Source organism: Lutra lutra, chromosome 8, assembly GCF_902655055.1.
Source record: "Lutra lutra chromosome 8, mLutLut1.2, whole genome shotgun sequence".
Taxonomy (NCBI): Eukaryota; Metazoa; Chordata; class Mammalia; order Carnivora; family Mustelidae; genus Lutra; species Lutra lutra.
Window position 1 is genome coordinate 130,219,511 of NC_062285.1, and position 21,207 is coordinate 130,240,717.

General features: G+C 45.1%; 1 protein-coding gene across 7 annotated transcripts in view; it reads right to left on the reverse strand.

Annotated features, from left to right (window-relative positions):
* The window catches only part of BPIFC (BPI fold containing family C), a 54,590-nt gene that overhangs the window by 22,265 nt on the left and 11,118 nt on the right, over positions 1-21,207 (reverse strand). For 2 of the 7 annotated variants that reach the window (XM_047742762.1, XM_047742761.1), the window contains exons 3-9: positions 18,642-18,735; positions 11,239-11,362; positions 7,770-7,890; positions 3,879-4,007; positions 2,558-2,713; positions 2,368-2,431; positions 249-309 (exon numbers count right to left, since the gene is read on the reverse strand). In XM_047742762.1, the coding sequence (XP_047598718.1) occupies positions 249-309; positions 2,368-2,431; positions 2,558-2,713; positions 3,879-4,007; positions 7,770-7,890; positions 11,239-11,362 (655 nt within the window). In that variant the 5' untranslated portion in view covers positions 18,642-18,735. Of the gene's footprint in view, positions 1-248; positions 310-2,367; positions 2,432-2,557; positions 2,714-3,878; positions 4,008-7,769; positions 7,891-11,238; positions 11,363-18,641; positions 19,079-19,679; positions 19,698-19,888; positions 20,462-21,207 lie in introns of those variants that run through there. The other 5 variants (XM_047742758.1, XM_047742760.1, XM_047742759.1 and 2 more) reach the window with 5 other exon arrangements.

Genomic DNA, 21,207 nt, shown 5'->3' on the forward strand with positions numbered 1-21,207 from the left:
CCTGAGGCAGCAAGCAGCCACCGAAGGGGCTAGAACAGGGGGAGGAAGGGGCTAACTTGGTTGAGATTAGCACGAATCATCCTGAAGAGGATGGATTTCGTGTGAGAGCGGGCGTTTCCCGTGGCTCTAGTTTGCAGGGTAAAGCAGGTAGGAGAGCGGCCTATCTTACGTTGAAAAGCCAGCCGGCAGAGCACCAGAGTCTGAAGGCGGGAAGAGGGCTGTCCCGAAGAGGCAGCCCGAGGACTCACCCTCCAGCATGCTGAGGTTGGCGTTCAGGGCTCCCACCTCACTCATGATAATGGGACAGAGCTGGCCATAAAAGGAATAAAAAAATTGCAGGTTACCACATTGCACTATTTAGGGGTCTGGACTCTGCCACCCAAGTCCTTCTGGTTAGGAGCCATTCTCCCTTTGGCCACCAGGACCTTCCCTCAAATTCATTGATGCCTGTGGACCCCACACTTGTGTGTATGTGTGGCACGTCATGGAATGGGAGCTAAACTTGGGAGCAACCGGGACCACACCCAGTTAGCCCCGTGAAAGAATGAGCCCCTGGATTCTCTTTCTCGTGCGGTCACCCCTGAGGACCTGCTAGTGGGACTTTCCCGGCTGTGGGGACGCCACTGCCTCTGGGTGCAAGCTGGGGCCCTCACTGTCCCACTCGGCTGGCTTGAGAGCCCAGTTGTGAGACATCTGTTAGATCAGAACCCCTTTTGGAGTTAGAAAAGCGATCTTGACTTGGACTCGAGCTTGTCTCTAGGAAGGAGGAAGAGTGCCAACATGGGTGGGCCACCGTGTGCCAGGCGTGTGCTAAGCACTCAGTGTGGTGGTTACTAGCAGAGGCTTGGGAGCCTGGGCGCCTCAGGTTGACTCCCTTGGCACGCAATTTGTAGTCTGTTTTTAGTTTCCTCACTTGCAACACGGGGACGATAATTGTACCTACCTCATCATGAGTTGTGAGCAGAAACAGAAGGAATTCATGTACGGCCGCCCGGCACACAGCAAGCACTCAGTAAATGTCAGCTGTGCTGCTTGAACCCCATTTTGGCCTCATGGCAGTGCTGAGAGGTGGGCACCACGGTCCGCCCTTCACAGATGGGAACAACGATGTCTGGAGAGCTTTAGTGGGTTGCCAGGGGTTACATAACTGGGACTTGGAATCCAGCTAGCTGTGGTCTGAGCGCTCTTCTCTGTTTGCCGGTGGCACAGAGGGACTACCGGAAGCAAAGCACCCATGGCTCTAAGGCCTGCACACACTCCAGGCAAACTTAGCTAGTGGCTTCCTGTCTGAGGCCAGAGAACCACGCCTGGTTTCCAGCAGAGGAGCGATGGCAAGTGTGGGGTCCCCAAGCCGACAGGGCTTTCCCTGTTACTCTCTGGCACGCCTGTGCGCTCGCGCTCAGCACCTGCCAGGTGAGCCTGGAGAAAGCCCGGGCAACTTCAGAGTGCCCCGACCAGCTGGGCAAGCTCCTCGAACTAAGCTGCGGAATGCATTTGCACGTTGATTTCCTCACTGACATTCATCGAGCACCTACTGCCTGCCAGGGAGGAGGGGATGGAGGCTTCCATCCTTTCATTTCCATCCTCTCATTTCCCATCCTCCTCATCCTTCTCCTCGTCTGCCCCCAGATATGGGTAAAGCGTCCAGAAATGGTCTGGCCTGGACTGGAAAGAGGGCACACAGCCAATTCCGTCTCTCGCCTTCCTCAAACAGCACGTTCGGGAATCGAGACACTTGTCACTTTGGAAGTTATCTTAACTGATACGGTTTCTTGGAAAATCCTTTCTTCTCTCCCATTCCTTACCTGTCAAAATTGTACTTATTCTTCAAGGCCCAGTTCAAGTCCTGCGTCCTCTAAAAACTATCCCCTAGGAGACTTTCAGGCCCTTTTGATTGAATCTTTCCACTTCCCTGAACACCTCTGGTTCAGTCTAATGATCATGTAATTACGTATTAAATTCAAATACTCATTTAGTCATTGTTCCACAAGCCTGAGTTGGGTTTACCTAAAAACATAATAAATTTATTCCTATTTGATATCCCCAACAGCCTGTAGCCTCGTGCTGGGCACACAGTTGGTGCGCAATAAATAAACGCCTGTGGGTTGTTTGCCCATCCTGTGCTGAGCACTCAAGGGAGGGAATACTGTTTCATTCATCCCTGCGTCGCCAGCACCTACCACACTGGCCCATGGTGGGCACTGGCGAAACATAGTAAGGTGCAAGGGATTAATGTGTCAGAAAATGCCTTGGATGATGCCTGGCATACAACAGGTGCTCAATAAAGGTTTATTCACTAAGAATTAGGTAAAACATGGCAGAACTGCTGAGCATTTTACTGTGGTAGCATCACCTCTAAAGACTTACCATTTCATTTAAGTTCTTTAAAATGGGTTTCTCCATGGGTTCAGCAAAGGAGTTGTACAGGACACTGGGGAGAAAAGAGAAAAAAACGGGCTTATTCAGGAACCAAATCTGCCAGTGGTGAACCTCCTCAGGCCCCGCCGGGTAATCTGGTTCCAGACCAGCAACTGCCCAGCATGATGCTATCGCTCACCTGAGTTCTCCGGAAAATGACACATGGGCGTGGCTCACTTGGGCGTAACAGTCTTGGAGCTTCATGATTGGGTGACCAAAGTCGTTGCGGGCCAGGACAATGATACCGGTGAAGAAGATGCCAGAGAGAAAAAGATCAGCTCCTCCTGTGTCTTGGCTGTTGAGAGAAAGTGCAAGGTTACCTAGGGCTGGGCAGGGGTGAGATGGGTCATTTCTCTGACTCCCCGCAGCCTCTAAGCTCCTGGAGGGAAGGACCTCTGTCACCAAGAACAGGTAGGAGCAGAGTAGGAGCTGAGCATTTACCAAAGGAAGTAATGAATATGGGTATGGGGACAGCTTTAGCTTAGCATTTTTATCCTGGGTGCTCTGGCCCCCACAGTAGCCCAGCACGTATTAAGCACCATTCATGTACAATGCTTGTGTGGACAGAGAACATGGGGTAGGCTTATTTAGGATGAGCACAGATGGGGACGGGACACTAGATGCAGTCTGTGAACTCTTTGAGGGACTGGAGTGTGTGCTATTCATGTCCACACCCCCAGGAGGAGCACAGAGCATAAGCGCTTTAATATGTGGCTGATGAGTCAGCAAAGAAATGAATGAATCCCTGAATCTATGTTACTTATGGGAGAATAAATATACCATTTCTTTACAGTGTACAAGTGTAGAGTTCTTGAGATGGGAATAAATGGTCCCTGGTTGGCACTCGATAAATGGTTGTCGAATGACCAAGTGGATGAGTAGATGCGCTTTCTGGGGAACTAACCGGGGTAGACCTAAACATTACCCCATGACCGTGACTTCCACGCAGTAATTGGTCTTTGAGTATGACTTGAATTTGATCCCTCCTTTCTCTGAGAGTGCGCAAAGGCCTTTTGGTGGGGAGAGAATTGGGCTCCCGATGACTATTATCCTCTAATCTCCTTGTGAGGTAGGAAGGCCCATTTCCCATCAGTTGCCCCGAGGATGGGGAAGTGTGTGGAATGGCCCAAGAACACACAGTGACTCACTGAAGGTCTAAAATGTTGAGTGCATGTCCGTTGCTCCAACGGTCAGGGACTCCCAGCTCTTAGGAAGTCTTAAATGACACTTTGGTCTGCCTTTAAGAGAAGGATGCTTCTCAGCCTCCCACTCTCCCCTGCCCAGCCCCCAGCAGAGATATCCTGATTTAAATCTCTCCTGGAAAATGGTGCTCTTGAGAAAGACTATTAGTGGCAGAGGGAAAGAAGCCCAATGTCAAAAACACCAGCTAAATTATGTACTTTCAATTTCGTTCCATTTCTCCCTAGAACAGCCACAGCAGCTTTGAGAGGAATACTTACAAGAGCGGAGACTTGACTTCCCAGTCGGTGCTGATGTTGGCGGTACCGTGGTTGGTCAGGGCCTTGATTCCCACCCCAGGCACAAAGGCTAATGAAGTATTTGGAAATGAGAAGGCATGGATTTTTATGCTGTAAAACAAAAACAGAGAGGTTAGCCCATGTCTTCTAGTGCATCTCTAAGTAAGGCAAAATCATAGAGGAGGTTTGTGGAACTCCCAAAAGCAATCATGAATTCCTATGGAGGAAGGAACTTCAGGTCGGAGGAGCTGTCTCTGGGCACTGCCTTCTTCTTCTTCTTCTTTTATTTATTTATTTTTAAAGATTTTTATTTATTTATTTGACAGAGAGAGATCACAAGCAGGCAGAGAGGCAGGCAGAGAGAGAGGAAAGGAAGCAGGCTCCTTGCTGAGCAAGGAGCCTGATGTGGGACTCAATCCCAGGACCCCGGGATCACGACCTGAGCCGAAGGCAGAGGCTTAACCCACTGAGCCACCCCGGCGCCCCTTCTTCTTTTTTTCTGAACTCATAACCCTAAGATCAAGAGTCAGATGCTTAACTGACTGAGCCCCCCGGGCACCTCTGGGCACTGCCTTCTAATTCCCCTTTAACACTTGCCAAGAAGCCCCTGGTGTCTAATTGAGGGGAAAATGAGCAAGTATAGAAACAAATTTGAAAATAATCAATTTTTTTAGCTTCATTAAAGACAGTATGAGGTACAACATTGCCATCATGGTTTTTCCCTTCAGCTGCTCCAGTGTTTCTCGGTGAGGGCGGATATTATTTTGGATGGGACAACTATTTGGTATAGAGGACTGTTATACACATCTCAGGGTACCGGGCTTATTTGCCAACTAAATGCCACCAGAGCCCCTCCCCCCCATCATGGGACAATCACAAGGGCGCTTTCCCTATTCCCAGATGTCCTCTATGTGGACAGTATCTTCCCTGGTTTAGAAACTTAGAGTTTTACTTCCCCTAGAACTGTCTGAGCTGTCAACGGTAGGCAGGAGGCAATGGGCTGCATGGAATCTGTATAGGTAGGCAGCTCATGTGCTAAGTGATTGCTCCCTGCCAGGCACTGTGGTAAGCACTTTACATGCATTAGCTCATTTTAATCCCCACGATAATCCCATGAGGTTGTTGCTGGTTTTGCAATCTGCAATCCAGAGATGAGAAGATAAGGATCGTGACTGAAGTCCTATATAAGTGGTAGAACCAGACCTGGAGCCCTCCTCCATCTGTCTCAGATGGTTCCTAGCCAGTAGGCTATGCCACTTCACGTATTATGCAAGGGGCCCTTGACTTGGAGCTGAGTTTTGTGCTAGCCGTGCAACCCTGGGTAAGACACTAATCTCTTTCAGTTAGTCACCCAGAGGAAGGGTTACTCATGGGTACATCGAGAAGACAAAATGAGATCATCTGCTTATAACTGTGGTATGGGAGGAAGGCATCCTTATGAACTAAGATTAAGAAAAACGTAAAACATAAATGGGATAGCTGATAACAAATGCTTATTTACTATTTCTTCTACTTTGCATCCTTTCCCACATGTCTTTGTCATACACTCTGAGTCCACTATGGGGAGAAGATGGTAGACGTTCATTTAACAGATCTTGGAAATATTTTCAGTTTGATATGTATAGGTCTAATGCATTCTTTGTAGTCAAGCTATGGATATATCATTAAAGAAAATAATTTATTTTTGCTGGACATCTAGGTCATTTCCAGCTATTTCTGTGTTATAAACAATGCCATACTGAACATCCTCAAACATGCTGTTCATGTGTGTGTCTTTCTAGTAAGGATGCTGAGAAGTGGGATTGGTAGGTTGAAGGGCATGCATTAAAAAAAAAGTCCTTGTAAATAGCTCTAATAGAAATGGTATATGAGCCACATATATAATTAAAAATCTAGTAACCACATTTAAAAAAGGGAAAAAAACAGGTGAGAGAAAATCACTCTCAAAAATCAATTAATATTTTTTACTTAACCCAATATATCTAAAATAGTATCATTTCAACACATAATCAATATAAAAATTATTGATGGGATATTTTGTTTTCTCTTTTTCAAAATAAGACTTCAACATATGGTCTTTTTTTTTTTTTTTTACATTCATAATATGACTCAGTCTGGACATTGATTCATCAGAAATCCTTGCCCTATATTTGGATTGGATAAAATTGTCAACCGAAGAAGTGCATTTCTATACTCAAATTGTTCCATGCATACCTAAAAGTTTTTCAATAATTGACTTGAGTACCATTTTTTATTTTTAAATTAATTAAAATTAAATAAGTAAAGCTTCACTGCCTCAGTTGCACTACTCCCATTTCCAGTGCCCAGTAGTCACATGCCCAGTGGCTCCTGTGTGGGCGGCACAGGTCAAAGAGTATTGTACCAGTTTCTCTACTCTCATTAGCAATCTTCACCTACACATCATAATACATGTTTAACTCTGGATTTTTCTGCTGGGGCATTATCGTCACTGTAACTAAATAATTCATTTTGTAAACATATTATGTCCATCTCTCTTATTGGACATTAAGGGCAGGGGATATCTGTGTTCCTCACTACAATATCCCCTATGCTTAAAACAAAGCCTTGGTACCTAGTAGGTACTCAATAAATACTTGTTGAATGGCCGCCTCTATTAGCAACTAGAGCATTTGCTAGGAGCTTTTCCTAGATCACATTCTTCTCCCCATCCCCCCAACCCTTCCAAAAAACTCATGGTTTTATAGAATGTTACCCTTGATAACAGGGAAAGTATTACTCCAAAGGGTTAGAGCAGCAGGGAATTATCACTGGATTGATAAAGCCTTGGGGGCAAATTATGAATCACAGACAATTCCTTATAAAACCCTGACTCTGCTTTACCTTCAATATTGAGCTGAAACTGACAATGATGTTCTCTCCCTGAATCGTGCTTTGGGGCTTTTGTTGGCAACTACGACTGCCAACTGCTATCTGAACATCCATTCCTCCTTCTTCTGAATCCCTGAATTTGTTCAGGATGACAAAGATATCTGCTTGGAAAATGAATTTTTCCAGTCTCTCTGGCTAATACTAATAAGTATGGTCATAAGACTAAGTAAAATCCGTCCATTATTGAGTCCTCTTATTTCTTCTTGGGACTGGAATATGGGTTTGATGGCTGAGCTGCAGTGGCCATACTGAGCCATGAGACAAACGTGAGGACAGAAGCCAGAACTGAGGGTGGTGGGGCAGAGAAATACAAAAAGGCTGGGTTCAGATAAAATTGTGGGGCTTCCATAGGATCCCTCTATCCTTTCTTTTCTTTTCTTTCTTTTTTTTTTTTTAATGTAGGGCTGAGATCAAGACCTGAGTGGAGATCAAGAGTCAGACACTTAACCGAATGAACCACACTCTACTCTTTCTTTCGACCTCCTTATTTGTGGCCCATTTCTATAACCTCTGATATCTCAACTACGCATCGCTAAAGTAAGGGAAGCCTTGCTGAGGATAGATTTGGTTTTGAGACTGTGACTGAATCCTGTATCTAGGTTTAAGGGGTGGAGGCAGCAACGGGATGGGTAGAAATTTCTCTTCTTATTCAAGGGGCAAGGAGTTCTCCTTTTAGGAAAGAGGCAAGGAAATCGAGACTCTGAGCAGATTCACCAGGTGCCACAACTAGTGTGCAGTAGGGGTAGGACTTGGACCCAGGTGTTCTGACCCCAATCCTCCACTCTTTGTCAGTTTTGTGACCCCTCTTTCTTAATGTCACTCACCTGATAAGCCCCTTACCAAAGATGGGTTAAATTCTACACTGCACGTCCCTGGTGTTACACCAGAACACCAAGTGGGCATAGCCACAACCTGAAGGTTTTAAAGAATAATTTCACTTGCTAAAAATACTCTTCTACTTACTTTGAAAAATTGTAGTTCACATAATCAACCTTCAGAAATTCCAGAGATTCAGAACCTTCTAGGTCTGGGATATTTTTTTCCTTAACCATTTGCTCAATCATCTCCATCCCAGCTAGAACGCCTATGAAGGAAAGAGAGCATTTACTGATAATGATGAAGATGACAGTGGCTTACTACCGTAAACATACATGTGTGGTTTACCGAGTAAGGCCCGCTCTTAGAAACTTAGAAAGCAGCAACCCTAAGAGTGGGTGCTACTGTCCCAGTTTCACAGATGAAAGCACTGATCCTCAGAGAGGCTAATGAAGACCCCAGGACCCCAGACCTAACAGCATGAGAGATTCTCATTATGGGGCCAAAGCTAAAGGGTACTACCGCAGGGCGCTGTGATAGGAGAAGCACAAAATATTACCATTATCCACATTTTATGTATGAACAGACTGAACCCCAAAGAGATGAATTCTCACCTAAGTCACACAGCAAAAAACTGGGGTCCCATAGTCAAATCTGGGTGATTTGGCTCCAGAATTCTTGCCTTATTAGAAAGTTACTCCACATTCTCTCCTTTTCCCTAGATTCTTTATTTTTTATTTTTATTTTATTTTTTTAAAAAGATTTTATTTATTTATTTGACAGAGATCACAAGTAGGCAGAGAGAGGAAGGAAGCAGGCTCCCCGCTGAGCAGAGAGCCCGACGCGGGGCTCGATCCCAGGACCTTGGGATCATGACCTGAGCTGAAAGCAGAGGCTTTAACCCACTGAGCCACCCAGGCGCCCCAGATTCTTTATTTTTAAAAAAGATTTTATCTATTTATTAGAAAGAGAGAGAAAGGGAGCATGAGTGGGGGGAGGGGCAGAGGGAGAAGAAGACTCCCCACTGGACAGGGAGCCTGAAGCAGGGCTTGATCCCAGGACCCTGAAATCACAACCTGAGCTGAAGGCAGCCCAACTGACTGAGCCACCCAGGCGCCCCTCCTCTAGATTCTTTCGGCTTAGCTATTTTTGGCCTGAGGTACGTGGACTGTTGGGCACTCTTAACCCTCCTGAAATCCTAGTAAAAGGCTGTGAGTAGGATATGTATGTGCATGTCATCTGTGTCTCATTTTTCAGTGGAGAAGGTCCACGTTCGCATCAGATTCTCAAAGGATCCCAGGACTCCAAAAACATTATTAAGCCCTGCTTTTGTGCAATTCAGGAACAAATCTGTCTTTACATGGTACCACCACAGGACACATTTTTCTGAGTTCATGGAGAAAAGGAGCCCCCTTTCACATAAAGAGCTTGAGAAAAGTAACTGACACAGTAATGAAGAACGATCTTTTCATTTCAGCCTTTTAAGGAGGAAGCTTTGCCTTTACCCCTCATTTTGTGGCTTAGGCTCATTTCCACTTAGGCTGTCCCTGTGGAGATTCAGAGCAGATCTTATCCTCCAGAATACCATGAATAATACTATAATACAGGGATGCAGGGACAGGATATAAAGGATATAAAGATGGAAGCAAAGGCACTAGCAGACAGCTTAGTTTCGAATCCCAACACTGTCGTGAGATCACAATAATCGTGTGCCTGTGCGTACGAAGCCTGTCTACGCACTACACATATTCTGTCCCTTGATCCTCAGAGCACCCCAGTGACAGAGGCATTATTATTCCTATTTCACAAAGGATGCAGCTGAGGGTGAGAGAGATTCATAGGCTTGTCCCAGAGCTCACAGCTACCGCGTGTCATCAGCGAGGCTCTGGAGGAACGTGGAGCAGAGAACAGAACATGGGTTTTGACATCAGGCAGAGCGGACCTGAGCTCCGATCCTGCCTTGCCTCCTTCCTGGTATGTGATGTGGCAGATTCGGTCCAGCTCCTCTGAGCCTCAGATCCCTCCCCCATAAAATGACTATCTCTTCTTGTAGAGTTGTTGTGGGAATTAAATCAAACCAGAGCCCATGAGGCTCGGCCATGATAGATATTCGACCAGGACATGGTTCTGACTTTACAGCCTGTCCTTTCCTGGGCGCCTGGATGGCTCAGTAGGTTAGGTGTCGGCCTTCAGCTCAGGTCATGATTCCAGAGTCCTGGGATTGAGCCCCGCATCAGGCTCCTTGCTCAGCGGGGAGCCTGCTTCTCCCTCTGATTGCTGCTCCCCTTACCTGTGCTCTCTCCCTCTCTGTCAGATGAATAAATAAAATCTCAAGAAAAAAATAAAGCCTGTCCTTCTCCACCACCCCACGCCGTATCTCTACAGATGATCCCATCTGGTCCTCACATCATGACAGGGGGGCACCATTATTGTCATTCTCCCTGTTTTCCAGATGAGAAACCCACTGGGCCAACCCTGCAAGGGGCAGAATTGAGACCCATCCCGTGGGAACTGATTAGATCTGTTCTTTTAATTGCTCTGATCTTGAGAGTGGAATAAACTCTTCTCACAACTTCAATAACGTTGCAAGATTTCTATTTCTGATCCGTATTTCTGCGTACATGAATATATCAGTACAGTAACAAGATACACACACACACGCATATAGACATGTGGATACTGACATACATTCCTGGCATGTATTTCTCAGTATATAGCCAGCTCATATGGCAATTGTGCAACATGGATTAACCTTAGATTCGTTGTTCCAGATGAAGTACTGGGGGAAGGACAAGGAGTTGCCCAAAACTCAATCTTTTCTTCTTCCTCCCCTCCCTTCCTTCCCTCTATCCTTCCTGTGTTTCTTTTTTGGTACAGCAGGTGAGGTGTTTCCTGGTCACACTTAGGAGTTTCTGAGTTAGACTAGCAGTACTTGGGCTGACTGCTTTAGTTAAGAAGGGATCGGAGTGAATCTATCTGCCTGTACTCAGCTAATCTTGGGCCAAGATTTATAGGATAGAATTAGGCTCACACACTTTGATTTTGCAGTTCCTTTCCCATACACAATCTGCCCTCACCCCAGCTCTGCTGAACATTTTTCTCTCCCCATGTTTATAAACACCTCTAAAGGAGTTTTACTTAATCTTTCAGTGTCCTGGGCTCCTTTTTGCATGTAATGAAAATATGGAGCCTCTCTCAAGAAAAATCCCCAATCATCATCTATATTAAACTTGGCGCACAATTTTAGGGGATTTTTAGTTCCTTTTGGAATTAAGCCCTTTCTGAAGTTCTAAGGTGTTACTTTCACTCTCCCATCTCCTCCCCTCTAGACTATGATGTATCCTTCTTTACAGCAGAGATGTTCGTTGTATGTGCATGAGGGGGTACAGGGGGTAGGGGGCAGGGAGAGAATGAGTATCTGCAGTCAAGTTTGGACAGACCTACCATCAAGGTGATTGTTTTTTGGACAACACTTCCTTCCCAGCTATCTTAGCAGTCTCCACATCATTCTACAGGAGAGCTTGCCTCAGTCATGAGACAGTCCAATATGAGCTTGGAACTCATATAAACTCCACCTGGGGGGCTGTAGCCTGGCTTCTGGAAGCCCTTGACTTACCATAGTCCAGAGCCTGCTGAGTAACCCTGGCCTTGATTCCAGGGTAAACGGTCTGGGCGGATGAGATGTAGAGATTCCACAGGAAGAAACATCCCCAGAGGAGTTGGACTGCCTTTGTATGCATCTGCAATTAACCAACATTTATGGTTCCTTTACTATTTTTGACTTTTCATTGGTCAATTCCATACAGTTTTCTATGATTTCTTATTCATTGCTCACTGCCAGAACTTACTCTATCCACCCATCAGTCCATATATCCATCCATCCATCCAACCATCCATCCATCCAACCATCAATCCATCCATCCACCTATCCAGTAATCATTTATTGAACACACCAGAACATGTGCTAGGTGCTGAGGATGCAGAGATGACCTCTGTGTGTCCTTGGCTTCTGTTTCTCACAGATTAGTGGGTGAGTCAGACAAACACACAGATGATTATGACTCAGGATAATACAATACAATGCAATGCAACACAAGAGACTTACTGTAGATGTAACACTGGTGATATGTCTTGGGAAGGATAAGGGATGGGGATGTGGGATTTTAGACCATTTCAGAACACGAGTCAGTAGTTTAGAAGTGGCTTTAGGGAATGTGAAACAATCAGTCATCTGCTTAGAGACCCTTAATGACTCCCCTTTGCCCACAGGACAGGGTTTAAGCTCGCAGCCCAGTGGCAAGGCCTTGCCCTGCTCTACACTTATACCTCCTCAAAGACTTCCTTCTTTAACACACATGCCAGGCTCACCCCAGAATCTAGTACAATGCCTGGCATGCGTAGATACACATATACAAAATCTTAAATAAACATCTCCAAGGAGAGGGACCACATCTTTTTTATTTTTGCTGTTATATTGCTGGTGCTTGGCATATGTTAAATATTCAGTGTATACTTGTTAAATGAATGGACTCAATGAATTAATGGCAGTCTATTTTCTTTCCCTTTCTTCCTTCCTTCTTTCCTTCCTTCCTTTCTTTCAAGTAGGCTCCACACCCAGCATGGAGGCCAATATGGGGCTTGAACTTATGACCCTCAGGTTGAGACCTGAGCCGAGATCAAGAGTTGGATACTCTTGGTTGGATACACCCCCGTGCCCCTCAGCCCATTTTCTTGATGAATGAAGCACAGGTTACCAATAGCAAAGGTGACACGGGTTTCTTTTAATGACAGGCAAGTGAGTAATATGTTCACAGGCCTTATTTCTAGTTCTGGCAGTTTACAATCTGGGTGAGCTACCATTGCTGCGTTCATACGTGTCAAAGACCCACAGGTGACAGATTCCCACTGAGTTAACATACAAACATGAAACAAATCAGGGAACTATTTGTGGGAGTGATGAAGGAAGAGGAAGTTGTGGGAGCCGTGCAAAGGGAGGGGTCAGGCCAGGTGGGCAGGGAAGGATTCAAAGAAGGGCTGGGACTCAGGAGCAGTCTGGATGAAGGAAACAATCATTTCAAGAGGTGTGTATGGAGTGCTTGGCCAAAAAAAGAAAGAGGTTTGAAAAAGGGGGTTGTGTGGGCTTTATGGATAAGGCTGTAGAGATAGGAATGGAATGTGTAGACAAAGGGCTGTTCCAGAGAATTTACTTGAGAGGAACAGAACAGTCTGACCAGGGAGAGGAGTATCCGTGCAGGGCTGTTGCTAGCCTATCTTGGCCTTCTGTATGGAACGGGAAAAAGTTCCCTTTGGAGATATACCAGCCTTCTGGCACAAAGTGGGGCAAGCAGAAAATGTTTTTTTAAAAATCCCATACCATGTGCCCGGCTAGATCAGTTGGTAGAGCACGAGACTCTTAAAAATCCTATACCAGTGTGCCCAGCTTGGTAGGGAAAGCAAGGGCTGCCCTATTCACCCATCGGGCTAGCATTTTAAAAAAATATTTAGATTTCATTTATTTATTTATTTTTGAGAGAGAGGGAGGGAGAAAGAAAAAGTGTGGAGCTTGACACAGGATTCGATCCTATAACCCTGAGATCATGGCCTGAGCCAAAACCAAGAGTAGGACACTTAACCCACTGAGCCACCCAGGCACCCCATGGGCTGTTTTGCATTTTGTCTAGTATACACATTGCCCAATTTATACAGGGGACTTATGTACAGATTAGTGAATGCTCATGTGGGTATTTTGCTGGAGGGCCATGAGGCTGAGACTTGGGGTCTTGACTTGTCTGTTTGGTGGTGTATCCGTCCACCTTCAGGTGTGAGGAGTGGCTGGGTCAGTCAACTTGCTTACATTTCTCGTCTGATCTCCCAGGAGCCCTCTGTCCAGACCAACTGGACTCCTGGTCCCTAAACACTCACCACGCTTCCTGCCTAAAGCCTGTGCTTATGCTGTTCATCTTCACCTGGGCCTACAGAAACCCTGCACCTCCTTAAGGTTCATTTTAAATACAGCCTTCCCTAAGTTAATCATATTTCCTTCTGAATCCTTGGTCAAAACAGATACTTATTCATGTGTTTATATTTATTTTCTCACGTGCTGTCTGTCTCCTCTGTGAGAATGTAAGTGCCATGACAGCAGAGACCTCATTTGGTTTGGAGGCCCTAGAGCCTGGCTTAGTGTCTCAAACATAGAGTGACTGATAATTTTTGGTAGAATGACTCAATAAATCATAAATTAAGGAAGAACCCTTACCTCGCTCTGCATTATTATTATTTTTAAAAAGATTTTATTATTTATTTGGCAGAGAGAGAGATCACAAGTAGGCAGAGAGGTAGACGGGGTGGGGGGAGGAAAGTGGGCTCCCCACCGAGCAGAGAGCCCGATGCAGGGCTCGATCCCAGGACCCTGGGATCATGACCTGAGCCGAAAACAGAGGCTAACCCACTGAGCCACCCAGGCGCCCCTCCCTCTGCATTATATTACAGTTCTTTGCAGAGGTGATTCACAAAGCTTTTGTACATTTAGTGGAGTGCATGCGCCCATTAGAACAGATGTGGGCCACAGTCCAGGAGCAGCATTGGGGAGGTTAGGTACTGGATCATGGGGACAGGAGAAGTCTTGGGAGGACTGGCCAGTGTGGCTGGGGTACTGGGGATGGGGTGGGAGACTCAGAGTATTGACTACTTACTATTAGAAATGGGGGCATTTTGGGGCGCCTGGGTGGCTCAGTGGGTTAAAGCCTCTATTTTCGGCTCAGGTCATGATCCCAGGGTCCTGGGATCGAGCCCCACATCGGGCTCTCTGCTCAGCAGGGAGCCTGCTTCTTCCTCTCTCTCTCTGCCTGCTTCTCTGCCTACTTGTGATCTCTGTCTGTCAAATAAATAAATCTTAAAAAAAAAAAGAAATGGGGGCATTTTAATATCTTAACACTGCTGTGGTCTTAGCATTCAGTATGCTGTTTCAGCCCTACAGAGTTGGTCTGGGTTATACTGGACAATGTGCAGAAAGAACCTGGGCAGTGCTGGGGGCAGGGCTATGGAGTGGTGGCTTGGGGATGGTCGGGTGCAGAGAACATCAAGGGAAGCATGGAGCAATGACATTAAGAGCCAAGGGGGCGGGGCTTGAGTAGGAGACCTGTCTCTGGTAGGGCAGCAGGTGATCGGAGCCAGGAAACGCGAGGAGTGGGACAAGCAAGCAAGGGGCAGGGTGATACTAACATTTTACACTCAGAATGGATGTAGAAGCTAGGGCCAGTTGCCATCTGTGCTAGGCCCTCCTTGGTCCTTGTTATTCTGGGTTTGGGGGGTGGGTGGTCAAGGGGTCCTGGAGAAGGGGATAGGCAGAGATGGATGAGACTATGGGAGTCAGGGAAACACTCCTGGGGCTGAGATTAGTGGCTATTCACAGCTGATATAAAAGTATGTCCACATTTTAATAAATGGTGAAGCCATACGGATGTGCATTCACACTGCCATTGCTGTGGGCAAAGAATTGTAAATGATGTGTCAGGCCAAGGCAGGCATGAGAGAGATTTTCTTTTTTTTTTTTTTATATTTTATTTATTTATATGACAGATAGAGATCACAAGTAGGCAGAGAGGCAGGCAGAGAGAGAGGAGGAAGCAGGCTCCCTGCCGAGCAAAGAGCCTGATGTGGGGCTCGATCCCAGAACCCTGAGATCATGACCTGAGCCGAAGGCAGAGGCTCAACCCACTGAGCCACCCAGATGCCCCGAGATTTTCTTTTTTTTAAAGAGGAAAATATTTTCATAGCAATGCAATGTGGTGGGAAAAAATTAGACCAGAAAGTTTGTACACATTAGACTGTATATTGCAATTAAGGTTGACGTGATCTCTCTGCCGGCATGTAACTAGGATCTCAGTAAGTATTTGCTAACTGACCAACTGACTGGGTTACAAGATTCTGGTTAACTAAGAAAGGTTCTAGAAGAGTGTGAAAATAGGGGAGAAAACCAGACCATCATAAAAATAACTCTCCATTTCTACAGTGAAAAAGCATAAAAACCAGAGCAGAGCTATTTCCTGTTAATGGAGTAACAAGTAAAATAATGAATTTATACACACACACACACACACACACACACACACTCTTACCATTTACACAACTCACAATCCTCCTTGGAGGCAGATGTTACTATAATCCTGCCTCCCTCTCAGGCATGTGAACACAGAGACTTGGAGAGTCTGAATGACCTGTCCGAGACCACACGGTAAGTCAGGAACCTGGGAACCATACCTTGCTCTTCTGGTTCCCAATTCTAGTGTTTATGAATTTAATTGCTTGATAAGTGCTAGATTTTTCATTTTCTTCTGGGAACATTAGGAGATGCTTGATGCCATCTTCTATGTGGAAAAAAAAAATCAGGAAGCATCTGGAGATTTTCAAGTGTCAAAGTGCAAATCCTTTTGTATTTTCTTGGGCACAAATGGAATTTTAATGTCCTTCCAGCAGCAAAAATCTATTTTCCCTTCTTCAGTAAAGGGAGTATCTGAAATGGTCTACACTGATGGAGATCCAGGAACTCAAAATTGCACATAGAAAAACACATTTTTCCTCTAGAAATTTTATGAGTGAATGAAATTACAGGGCTATAAGAGGATTGCATGTAACTTTCGGCTGAATTGTTTGTTCGGATGATAATTTATAGGCAGAGGAGGGAACTAACCTTGTCAAGCAAGGAGGTGAGTCCTAAAAGGTTAAGTAATTTGGCTGACAAGTAAGGGCAGGATGAGTTGCCTATGAAAAGGAGGGATCCAAGATGACTTAAAAACCCTGCCCACAAGTTACCTATTTTGTTGTGTCTAAGGAATTGTTTCTTCCACGATTCAAAGCCTCAGAAGTCATTACATTTCCATACCAATAAATGGACAGAATAACCCTTCTAAATTAGATGGCTCTGCATAACAACAATTTTTTCTAGTTATGTCTCTTGAGGCAAGGGCAACAAAAGCAAAAATAAATTATTGGGACTTCATCAAAATAAAAATCTTCTGCACCATGAAGGGAACAATCAACAAAACTAAAAGGCAGCCTATGGAATGGCAGAAGATACTTGCCAATGACATATGCAGTAAAGGGTTAGTATCCTAAATATGGAAAGACCTTATACAACTCAACACCCCAAAACCTTACAATAATCCAATTTAAAAATAGGCAGGAGACATGAACAGACATTTCTCCCAAGGAGACATCCAGACACCCCACAAAACACATGAAAAGATGTTCAACATAACTTATCATCAGGGAAATGCAAATCAAAATTACAGTGAGATATTACCTCACACCTGTCATAATGGCTAAAATCAATGATACAAGAAACAATAAGTATTGGCAAGGGATGTGGAGGCAAAGGAATCTTTATGCACTTTTGGGAATGCAAACCGGTGCAGTCACTGTGGGAAACGGTATGGAGGTTCCTCAAATAGTTTAAAATAGAATTACCATATGATTCAGTAATTGCACTACTGGGCGTTTAGCCCCAAAATACAAGAACACTAATTCGAAGAGAAACATGCACCCCTATGTTTATAGCAGCATTGTTTACAATAGCCAAACTATAGAAACAGACGAGTATCCATTGACAGATGAATGGATGAGGAAAGTGTGATACAAACACATACACACACACACAATGGAATTTCATTCAGCCACAAAAAAGAATGAAATCTTGCTGTTTGTAACAAGATGGATGGAGCTGGATAGTATTATGCTAAGTGAAATAAATCAGTCAGAGAAAGACAAATACCATATGATTTCACTCATATGTGGAATTTAAGAAACAAAACAACTGAGCAAGGGAAAAAGAGAGAGAGGTAAACCAAGAAACAGACTCTTAACCATGGAGAACAAACTGATGGTCACCAGAGGAGGTCGGGGGGAGGGTACATGAAACAGGTGATGGGGAGTAAGGAAGGCACTTGTCCTGAGGAGCACTGGGTGTTAGAGGAAAGTGCTGAATCACTATTTTGTACACCGGAAACTAATATTACACTGAGGTTAACTAGCTAGAATTAAAATAAAAACTTAATATATAAAAAAATAAATGTGTCAGGTGGCCCTTGCCTGAACCATTCTGATGACCAGAAATAAGAACACTCTAGTATAACTTGGGAAATTCCTGAGACAGTCGACGTGCCATTGGTATTTGCAATGGTGAACACCAGACAGACCTTGAGAAGATCAGTTAACGCAGGTGATAAATGAATGAAATGCAGCCTTTAAGACAGGGGCAAAGGTTGAAAAATTAAGTCCAGTTGGTTTAAAGACGCCGGGACTGCCAGACTATTCAAACCTAATTGTTAAGACAAAATGTGTAGAAGGAGTCTAAATCAACAGGTATAGAATATGGGTAGAACTGGGGCTGTTTCAAGGGATTCAGCTCACACATCTGATTTTTACCAAGATCTCAAATGACAAGGTCATTAAAAATTTACACCGAGTCTTCCCCAAACTCCATACTTAACACAAACAGGTTAAACAATTCCTGCGAGTGGGAGGGCCCTTTGCTCTGGCAGTATGTAGGTCACTTGATGTGGTTTAAGACCTGGCCCCAAACACAGAGTTCAGAGCAGCCCCTTCTTCCTAGATCCACACTGGTTCGACTTAGAGACAAGTTAGAATTTTCTGCCACTGAGCTGGGTTCCCCCTTGAAATGAAGGTAAACATAAGTCCAGAAGATTGAGGGACCGTCTTAACGTTGCTGAACGAAGCAAATGTCAATCATGCGGATTGAGGGACTGTCTTAACGTTGCTGAACGAAGCAAATGTCAATCACACATCCATACCAACTCTCTATTCTTTCTCAGACCTTCTCAGAACCTTCTGTGTAGGCATGAGTGACACAAAAGACAAAAACAAAACAGAAAACCCTAGGCAGACAGCAAAGACGCAGGCTACATGACAGCTCACTGAGCCGGGGCGTCACCAGCGGAAGGGTAATCCCTAACCGGGAGATTTTGCACTGGCAGAGACCAAAAGTTTGTTCATGATTCTTACCTCAAGTAGGGGAAGTGTTCAAAGCTGGAGAGCACCTTCGACTCCTTCTGCCTCTGAAGCTATGTGTTCTCCACTTGAGCCTTGAACTCAGCTGCTGAAAAGACAAGATAATTAAGTGTGAATCATCTAGTGGTGGATTTTTTTAAATGCCTCTTTCAAAATGTGATACATGATTGCTACACTTCAGTTGCACAATAGCATGAATGAACACTACAGCTTCTACCGAGATGAGCAGACAGTGCCACCCATGCAGTGATTACTCCCTGTAACACACACACACACACACACACACACACACACACAATTATGACGACGTTACCAGAATGATTAACTCAAGATATCCAATGTACTTAAAATGGTGTCAAGTTGGACTGAGTTGGAAGATGAAGAATTTTCCTTTCTGGGATAATAGGCCAGTTTCTCCTGGTCAGGGTGCCTGCAGTAAATGGCCCCACCACTGCCCAGAATACCTTTTGGGACTTTTGGTGGATCAGATTCAGTCTGAAAGCATGAGGCTTGATAACTGGGCTGACCTAGTTACTACCTTTATCTTTCAGGGTAGGAGCAGCGCGCAGATGGTATCTCTAAGTGCCTGTTCCTTTACAGGCTGTTAGTGCCTTCCGCTGTCAGCATTTCTTTGAGGTTCGGTTGGGTGGGCGCCTCAGCTCTGACATGACTTCACACTGGTAGGTTCTAAACCCTGTCTGCCCTCCCATCCCCCCACGCTTTAGTCTTCACATTTTACATGGCCAGGGATCTGATGGCATGAAGTATCTAAGGTCTGATTTACAGTTTTCTGGGTAAGATAGGGTGATCCACTGTCTTGATTTTCTCAGGAAGCAGGATTTCCAGTACTTAAACCAGAACACTCCTGGGAACAGGAGACTGGTAACACTAAGAACAGCAGGCACGCTCATTCGGCATTGTCCGCACTCCTGAGAGCTCTTTGGGTCTCTGACCCCAGGCGCCTCCCGTTATATTTACCTATTTAACTTGTGCTTCCTTACGGGCAAAATGGGGATAAAAAATAGTATCTACCTTGGGACGCCTGGGTGGCTCAGTCAGTTAATCCACTGCCTTGGGCTCAGGTCACGATCCTGGGGTCCTGGGATCGGGTCCTGCATTGGGTTCCTTGCTCAGTGGGGAGCCTGCTTCTCTCTCTGCCTCTGCCTGCCACTTTGCCTGCTTGTGCTCTTTCTCTCTCTGACAAATAAATAAATAAAATCTTTTAAAAAAATAGTATCTACCTTGATAGGATCTGGTGGAAAAAAAGAAGTTGAACATCAGCAGGTTGGGGGCTGCTATCGTGTACAAACAACAGACACCCGTTCTGGAGGCTGGAAGTCCAAGATTAAGGAGCCTGCATGATCACATCTTCCTGGTTCACAGCCAGCGCCTTCTGGCTGTGTCCTCACACAGTGGCAGGAGCCAGGGATCTCTCTGGAGCCTCTTTTACACGGCATCTGTCCCATTCATGAGGATTCCACCTTCGTGACTTGAGCACCTCGTAAAGGCCCCGCCCGCAGATACCATCACCTTTGGGATTAGGATTTCAACATGTGAATTTTGGAGGGATGCAAACATTCAGACCATAGCCATAACCTGGAAGAATTTGCTCTTCAAACTGAAAAATGCTGTAACATTTTATTCATTGGTATGTGGCCTTACCAATGGTGACACAAGCCTGAAGACACTTTCTTCATTGAATCATTTATTGTCAGTCATTACAGATTCCCCTCATTCAGTCCACAAATATTGGGCAAGGACCTCTTCAGTAAAAAAGACAGATTCCCTGTCCACATGGAGTTGATTAGATGAGGCTATAAAACAAACAAGCAAACAGCAAAATGAATAAAAAGGTAGAGATTGCGTCATATGCTATGAAGGAAACAAGGGACCGTGTTGGTGTGTGGTCTTGTAATGGACAGGGTGCTGTCACTGGAGGAGGCCATGCTCCCTTGGGGAATGGCCCAGAAAGGCTTCTCTGAGGCGGTATACTGGAGCTGAGATCCGAGCTCTGAAGGGAATACAGGTACAGACCCCTGTACTGTATGAAGGAGAGACATACAGGCATTAGGCATCTGAACAGCAGGGTCTGGTGGGGATCTGGAGTTCTGGGGAAACCTTGGCTGGAAATGTGAATTTCTAAATCATCATGTGGTCCAAAAATGCAACAGAATATTACTCAGCTGTCAGAAAGGATGAATACCCAACTTTTGTATCAACATGGACAGGGACTGGAGGAGATTATGCTGAGGGAAATAAGTCCAGCAGAGAAAGTATATTATCATATGGTTTCACTTACTTGTGGAGCATAAGGAATAACATGGAGGACATTAGGAGAAGGAAAGGAAAAGTGAAGGGAATGGAATCAGAGTGGGAGATGAACCATGAGAGACTGTGGATTTTGGGAAACAAACTGAGGGATTTGGAGGGGAGGAGGGTGAGGGGGGTGGGTTAGCCTGGTGGTGGGTATTAAGGAGGGTACATATTGCATGGAGCACTGGGTATGGTGCATAAACAATGAATCTTGGAACACTGCATCAAAAATTAATGATGTACTGTA